The sequence below is a fragment of the Cornus florida genome, unplaced genomic scaffold (assembly GCF_030987335.1).
Source record: "Cornus florida cultivar Cherokee Brave unplaced genomic scaffold, ASM3098733v1 CherokeeBrave_3.0.0_Hap2_Chr10, whole genome shotgun sequence".
Lineage (NCBI taxonomy): Eukaryota > Viridiplantae > Streptophyta > Magnoliopsida > Cornales > Cornaceae > Cornus > Cornus florida.
In genome coordinates, this window is record NW_026775580.1 from 97,100,297 (window position 1) to 97,108,713 (window position 8,417).

General features: G+C 35.4%; 1 protein-coding gene across 3 annotated transcripts; it reads left to right on the forward strand.

The window, feature by feature from the left end:
• Positions 1 to 1,399: 1,399 nt before the first annotated feature.
• LOC132276125 (delta(24)-sterol reductase) lies at positions 1,400 to 8,082 on the forward strand. Of its 3 annotated transcripts, none has more exons than XM_059777395.1 (3): positions 1,400 to 1,558; positions 5,512 to 6,785; positions 7,357 to 8,082. In XM_059777395.1, the coding sequence occupies exons 2-3, from the start codon at positions 5,538 to 5,540 to the stop codon at positions 7,810 to 7,812; spliced, it is 1,704 nt and encodes a 567-aa protein (XP_059633378.1). In that variant the 5' UTR covers positions 1,400 to 1,558; positions 5,512 to 5,537; the 3' UTR covers positions 7,813 to 8,082. The 3 variants fall into 3 exon arrangements, with proteins under 3 accessions (XP_059633378.1, XP_059633379.1, XP_059633380.1); XM_059777396.1 differs by having other exon boundaries at positions 1,438 to 1,558; positions 5,515 to 6,785; XM_059777397.1 differs by lacking the exon at positions 1,400 to 1,558 and adding an exon at positions 2,103 to 2,124.
• The last annotated feature ends 335 nt before the right edge of the window (positions 8,083 to 8,417 follow it).

Consider the following 8,417-nt stretch of genomic DNA (forward strand, 5'->3'; position numbering starts at 1 on the left):
CCGATCACCCTGTCATTACCATCTGATTTTTTATTTTTCTCTCCTCCCTCTCCTTCAAAACCTCTAGACTATAGAGAGAGAAAATAGAAAGGTGGAGGTGAAAGGCCAGGGAAAAAGGGCAGATAAGGTATTTTAAAATAGTGAATAGTGAAAATTCATGGCCATATCAACAAATTTGTTGCCTTCAGAAGATTGTAACTTGACATGTTTGACTTCACAAGACTGTAATAAGGTCTTCTAAGTCCATTTTTTTGTAATTTCCCAATGCAGAAATATTATAGAAAATTAGGTTTATCTACAATGTATTAATAAATATTATATATATAATGCAAGGGTAATCATATTATTTTAACATTATTGACAAAATAAAATAAAAAGAGTTTCTGTTCGATGAAAAGAAGAAATAGATAAATTATTATTATTATTTTTTTTGACAAGAATATTAGGAGTTAGTTGTTAGAGGGAGGAGGGTACAAAGTTCAAACACAGGGTGCAACTCAACCACTCCGGCAACACATCAGTGAAATAAAATAGAAGAGTTTGTTTAATGAAAAGAAGGGTTTGTTAAAATAAAATAGAAGAGTTTGTGGACTTTGTGATTAATTACAATTTTTATTTATTTATTGTTTAATGAAAAGAAAAATTTGTATGATCTATTAAAATAAGATAGAAGAATATGTGTTTAATGAAAAACATAGCTTGTGTTTGATGAGAACTCTTTTATGGTCCTCAAGGCCAGAAATTAAATTCAATCACGATAATAAATATAAATTTTATAAATTAAGAGACAAAGAAAAAAAATTACGTTAATAAATGAGTAGTTTAAAAAGGAATTAACAAAAAATTTAAAAAGGAAAGAAAAATGAGAAAAATTTGACTTTTTTGAAAGAAAATTTTGACTTTTTAAAAAGGAATTAAATGAGTTTATAGAGTTAAAAAGAGAAAAGATTTCAAAATTTAAGAGATAATTTTAGAAAATAAAAATTTTAGGAGGACATTATATAATATTTTTCTTATATAGATATAAAATATATAAATTTAATTTATATATTTTATACTAAGCGGGACTGGCCAGGAAGCACGTGCCCCCGGACCGGCTCTAGTCAACTTAATCACAAATATATATTTTTTGGTAAAATAAAATTATAAAAATAATAAAAAATTCCAACCAAATTATTACTCCGTATTATTATTATTTTTTGACCCACAAAATTATTTGGTGGTTGAAATGGGTTTTGGGTATTTAAAGGGAACGAAAATAAGATGTCTTTTCATAAGGCAAGAACAAGGCCTACTTTGTTAAACAGGGACGGGACGACGACGTTGGCAAAATGTTTTTCCAATGTCACCAACCAAAGTCTTATAATTAGACTAGGGTCCACCTCCAAGCCGACCCGGTCCACACATCCTGTAGCCCTAAAATGCACTCTCTAGACCTATTTAGATGATAGCCCTTCCCCTCTCTCTCTCTCTCTCACCATCACTATCGCACTGTGTCACAAACTAGTGCACTGTTCATCATCATCATTCATCGACCTTGATTATAATCAACAACCAGGTACTCTCTCTCTCTCTCACACACACACACACACACACACACTTATTCTCTCTCTCTAGAGAGCTTTTGCCTCAAAAACTTTTCAGCTTTCTCACTGGAATATAAAAGCTCCTAAAGTTGAGTTATGGCTTGAAATATAATAGTGATGAGTAATAATTATATATGCATGTATAGTATTAATTCTTCAAGTGCTATCTTTTGCATTGCCATTTGAATAATGTTTTGATGTTCAAATTAAATGCTTAGTTTATTCGCACATTTGTCACGATGTCACGTGTTGTTGTTCTCTGTAACGTTAGTGTGACCGCCAGCGAATTCGAATCTGTTTGGGGGATCTGACTTCGATTTCATCGCTGGCTATTGTTTCTATATCTCTCTCTATATATATAGTGTAATTGATAAATTGACAGAGACTCACTTTCAACTCCCTCTCTTTATGTGTCTATTTCTCTCTCTATATATGTATATGGGAGTTCTACTATACTACATTATTTCTACTACTTTCACTGTATAACTAGTGAAGTAGGAGTAGTATTATTTCCGATCTGCATCTGCATTTGCTTTCGGTACGTCTCTCTCTACTCTCACTAGGGTTTTGTTCTCTCTCAAGTAGATCTTAATATGTGCTTCTGTAGATATCTGCTTGCATTTTTTTTACCTTTTTGAGAGCATGAAAGGCTTACAAAAGATGTCTCTCTCTCTCTCTCTCTATATATATATATATATATATATATATATTTTTTTTTTTTTTTTTTCTTTTTCCCTTCCAATTTCTGCTGGATCTGGTTTTAGTTTCTTATTTTTTGTATTTCACTTACTTAAAATTACTGTTGGTGATAATATGTTTTGGACTTTAGATCCTATGGATTCTCTGCCTGGATTTTATTAGATAGCTCTTTTTTTACAAGTTATAGATCTGTAATTCTTTCATTTTATCTCACTCATTTGTGGTTGTTTTTGTAATTTGATTCCTGTGAAGACTAAACCTTCATTGTGAAATCTGCAAGAACCAATTTTGTTGCAAATGCAGGAAAATGTGATCTTATAATCTTGTGTGCTTTTATCTGCTCTTCAAATGCAAATATAATGCTAATGCTAACGAAAATCAGAAATTTCTTAAAAGCATTTTCTTGATATGGAGCAGAATCTCAAGTTTTATCATGTAGGGAAATTTATTAATTTATTTCTTAACTTTCATGGTAATTGCCGATTGGTATTTATCAGATTAATTGGTGCCTAATGTTGACAAGGAAATGAATCTAATTCTTGAAAGATTTTTTTAATGGTTATTAATATTTGAAAAGGAAATGAATCTAATTCTTTTTTTTTTTTTTTTTTTGATAAGTAAAAATATATTAGAAAAACCTTCAAAAGGGGAACGCATCCCTAATACACGAGAAAAGATCTAAGGACCAATAGAATCCAAGAGATCAAAGAAATCATCAATCGAGGAGCATGTACTTCCTCTAACATAAAAGAATAAAGAACGAAGAATATGAATTTTTAAATTAGCTAAGGACGATTCTTTTCCTTCAAAGGATCTGTTATTTCTCTCACGCCACAAACACCACCAGACACAATGAGGAACAATCTTCCAATAAGCACGAGCTTGTTTCTTAACAGGACAGCTTTTCCAAGCGTTAATCAACTGAGAGGAGTGCTTAGGCATTACCCAAAAAATGCCAAAAATGCTGAAAATAAAACTCCAACAACCAAACGCCACAGGACAATGCAAAAGAATATGATCCACGGATTCACTATCATCTTTGCATAAACAACACCAATTAACAATGATGTTGCCTCTCTTTCTCAAATTGTCCAAAGTCAAAATCTTCCCCAATGTAGCTGTCCAAGCGAAGAACGCGATTCGAAGAGGGGCTTTAGAGCACCACACGGACTTCCAAGGAAACTCGGAACCAACGAAATTGGATAAATGAATAAACATAGAGCGGACATCATACCGACCATGAGCCAAAGGAACCCACAAAATATCATCACACCCTCTGCCAGTATCCTTCTGCCTATACAAAATATCCAAAAAAGCAGAAACTTCCTCCATTTCCCAATCCTGAAAAGACCACCTAAACCGCACATCCCACGTAACTCCATTGTTATCAAGATGATAACAATCAATCACGAAAACATGCTTATTAGTTGCAATGCTATAAAGCCTAGGAAATGAGTGTGAAAGCAACTGGTCGCCACACCAAAGATCCTCCCAAAAACGAACATGAATCTTTGGAAATGAATCTAATTCTTGAAAGATTTTTTTCGTGGTTATTAATATTTGAAATGGAAATGAATCTTTGGATGTTGGATGGTCTTTTCATGTTTATTCTGTAACTTGAAATAAGCCTTTCATTTATTTCTTGATGTAGAACAAGAAAGTTTTTGAAGAATACGGATTCCCCTAATCCAAGTTTCCAACCTTTTTGTTTCTTTCAATTCTTATATTTATTTTCTTTTGTCATGTACACTTACATGTCACTTTCTAATTTTATATTTCATGTTTAAGTTTGACAATCGCTAGGGAGTTTTTCTCAGATGGTTCATTTGCATATCTCAGATAGCATGATGTTCTATACATTGATAAACTTTCTTTTGTAACTGTGCTGAATGTCTTATTTTGTATTTAAATTTCCAGTCTTAATGTTAAGTTTCCATTTTCAAATATTAAAGTCATTCCCTTCAATGAGAACCTGAAGTGGAGGGTCATTTTCATTTGCTTGAATCTTAAGAGGACTGTCTTATTGTCTGAAATACGAATATTTTGGCTTTACCCATATTTGTATAGGATGGAACACTGGCACGACCAACCCTCTACTTTTCAGTGGTAGGGAGTAGTGATTACCATTTACCATAGTCTGTTCATAATTTGGAGAAAAGATTTATATAAAACATGGCCTACAAGTATTGCAAAAAGCTGCGTGGCTGCACCAACGCCATACGTTACTTAGTTTTTCAAAACCAATTTTGATGGCTCGTATATGATTTGTGTCAAAACTCGTGCACAACGTGCATTTTTGACTTTCTTCCGTTAGGACTTTCATTATATTCTGCCCATGGCATCAATTTCTGAATTCACCTTTATAAGAAACTTGTGGTTCAGTGTACTGAGTGTTTATTTTCCCTGTAATCTCAATAAGTGGGCATCTTCTAATATGATCTCACTTTTTTTTCTGCTTTATATTTTCTATAAGGGTTGTATATGGGTAGAAACTAGAAACCCTTCAGTGGATCTTTTGTTGTTGTTGTTTATATATTTATACTATCATATTTATTAATCTTTGTCCACTTTTTATTTATTTATTTATTTTTATCTCTTCCAAGCATAATATAATGAACTTCAAGAATATCAGAACTTGGTTGTTGATCTGCATAGTTGATTATGAATGTTGACATTTTTCAAAACCATTAGTGTCACAACCTTCAATTGCATTTCTAAATGATGTAATATAATTTTCGTGAACCCATTTTCTAATGAACTGGGAATTTATGCAATGAAAATCCATTTCTAATATGATTTAAAGTTAAATTTATTGAATTCTTATTCTTTCCGTTGGACACTAAAAAGCAAAATATAAGATTTGTGCTATTGATGATGAATTACAGGTTTGGTTCCTCTTTTTAATTCTAAAGTTCGCCTTTGTTTGCTGTAATTTTTAACATTTTGTTGAGCCATTACCTAGTGTGATCCCTGTTAACCAAGGGTGATGGGATGGTTAGACTGGGTATAAACTTAAGGTTTGGTATTATTTGCACAAAGTGGCTGCCCTCAAACTGGAACATTCTTTCTCACTCTTGGCAGTCTTAAGATTTTGCCATTTTACCTAGCAATGGTCCTCCATCTTTTTTATTTTTTATTTTATGTTATATCTATTTTGAAGATTCAAACTCAAATACAAAATTTATGTATTTTCGCCAGTTCACAATTTTCATTGTATTTGTTACAGCAGAATAGGCATCTGCATTTATAGCAATGTCAGATCTTGAGGCCCCCCTTCGCCCCAAGAGGAAGAAGATCTGGGTGGACTACTTTGTTAACTTCCGATGGATTATTGTTATCTTTGTTGTCCTCCCTATCTCTTTCACATTGTACTTCCTCACATATCTTGGGGATGTCAGATCTGAGTGGAAGTCCTACAAGCAGCGTCAGAAGGAACATGATGAAAATGTGAAGAAAGTGGTGAAACGCCTCAAACAAAGGAACCCATCAAAGGATGGTCTTGTCTGCACAGCCCGGAAACCCTGGATTGCTGTTGGAATGCGGAATGTTGACTATAAACGAGCTCGGCATTTCGAGGTTGATCTTTCTGCTTTTAGAAATATCCTTGAAATCGACAAAGAGAGAATGATAGCCAGAGTTGAGCCTCTGGTCAACATGGGCCAGATCAGCAGGGCATCAGTTCCGATGAATCTTTCCCTTGCAGTTGTTGCTGAGCTTGACGATCTAACTGTGGGTGGCCTTATTAATGGCTATGGGATTGAAGGAAGCTCTCATAAATATGGCCTGTTCTCTGACACTGTTGTGGCTTATGAGATTGTTCTAGCAGATGGACGAGTTGTTAGAGCTACGAAGGACAATGAGTACTCCGATCTCTTCTATGCTATTCCTTGGTCTCAGGGAACACTGGGGCTTCTAGTATCTGCTGAGATTAAGCTTATACCCGTTAAGGAATACATGAAGCTGACTTACAAACCTGTAGTGGGTAATCTACAAGAGATTGCACAGGGTTATATCGATTCTTTTGCACCCAGAGATGGAGATCAAGATAATGCTGAAAAGGTTCCAGACTTTGTAGAAACCATGATTTATACTCCTACAGAAGCTGTTTGCATGACAGGAAAATATGCCTCAAAAGAAGAGGCCAAGAAGAAGGGTAATGTAATTAACTGTGTTGGGTGGTGGTATAAACCATGGTTCTATCAGCATGCACAGACGGCCCTAAACAAAGGGGAATTCGTGGAATACATCCCAACCAGGGAGTATTACCACAGGCATACAAGGTGTTTGTACTGGGAAGGGAAGCTTATCCTTCCATTTGCCGATCAATGGTGGTTTAGGTTTCTCCTTGGGTGGCTGATGCCGCCCAAAGTTTCTCTTCTTAAGGCTACTCAAGGTGAAGCCATCAGGAATTATTACCATGAGATGCATGTCATTCAGGATATGCTTGTTCCTCTTTACAAGGTTGGAGATGCTCTAGAGTGGGCCCACCAAGAGATGGAGGTAAATTCTTTGCTCCTACACTATAAGTCACATGCACAAACACCAATTCTTGATAATGTTACATTAATTCTTCAAAAGTATCTGAAGTATCATTAGTATACATGACAAGAGTGTTGGATGTGTCCATCACATTTGTTGGACATGCCCTTGAAAAGCATATCCAGTAATTCAATTTTATTACATTGTTGCTTCAAAACGAAAATGCCCATGCCCATGCCCATGCCCAATTATGTTATATAAAACATTAAATTACTCTTTAAAGTAAAGAAAAATATTAAATAAGAAGAATATTTAGCAATGTTCTGCGTCTTAATGTTTGAAGATCTGATAGATTTGCACATCCTGCGCCCGAAACATGTACCCTTGAGCCCATAACTGAATTCATGGGAAATATATGGTTCTTAGGGAAAGACAAATAGGGACTATGTCGAGTCTAAGGATACTTGTAAAAGGCATCTGAGATTGTCCGTAACAAAACCTTCTAATGGACTTCTGAAGCCGCTGTCGGCTAACTTGTCTTGAAATATTTTCTATGTTGAACTAAAGATCCAATGATTTGATGTTTCTCTAGGTATATCCCATCTGGCTCTGCCCACACAGGCTGTACAAGTTGCCTTGTAAAACTATGGTCTACCCTGAACCAGGATTTGAGCTACATCGCAGGCAGGGTGATACACAATATGCTCAGATGTACACAGATGTTGGAATCTACTATGCCCCGGGACCTGTCTTGAGGGGTGAGGTATTTGATGGGTCAGAGGCAGTCCGTCGGATGGAAAGCTGGTTGATTGAAAACCATGGATTCCAGCCGCAGTATGCTGTGTCAGAGCTCACAGAGAAGAACTTCTGGAGAATGTTTGATGCTGGGCTCTATGAGCAATGCAGAAGGAAGTATGGAGCTGTGGGAACCTTTATGAGTGTCTACTACAAGTCGAAGAAGGGGAGGAAGACTGAGAAGGAGGTGCAGGAAGCTGAGCAAGCTGTTCTTGAGACTCCCTACGCGGAGGTTGATCAACCAGCGGATTGATTGATTGATTTTGAAGTTGAGTTTGGAATTTTATGGTAGGATTTCTTGCCATTTTCTATTACTCTCATTTGTGCCCATCTTTTCTGTTAAATTGAACTTCTGACCAAATGTGGTAGCTGGATATCTGTGGGACTTTATGTTTCTTAGGTGGTAGAACTAAGAGTTTCTGGATGTTTAAAGGCTTCTGTGTGTCTGATCTGATTATGGTACTGGCAATGTATTTCGCCCGGTGTAGTTGGTACCTCTGGTAATGAGATTTGATTTTAGTAATGATTATGATGCTGAATTAAATCAAACATTTAGCACTTTTGCTGCTATCACGGTGATTGAAACCTAGAAAAGGCCATCTCCAATACTGCTCCTATTGGGATACAGATATAGTAACCTGTAGCATTACCTTGATACTTTTAAGTCATGTTTTGATGCTTGATGCCTGAAAAATCACACTTGGACAATGAAGTGAAAGGAACCATGTTTGGGTTTTCGTTCTTCAAATATTTGATTTAATTCTTGATGGAGGTAAGTCGATACTGATTTTTCTTTTCAAAGTCATGAAGATCGGGAAAAAAAATTATGAACTTTTTAGCTTGGCTTGGTGATAACAA

Bases quoted from the DNA above. Each gene is read 5' to 3' on its own strand.
- LOC132276125 (XM_059777395.1), top strand. From the start codon at position 5,538: ATGTCAGATCTTGAGGCCCCCCTTCGCCCCAAGAGGAAGAAGATCTGG. The intron at 6,786-7,356 runs GTAAATTCTTTG...ATGTTTCTCTAG, and splicing joins GGGCCCACCAAGAGATGGAG to GTATATCCCATCTGGCTCTG.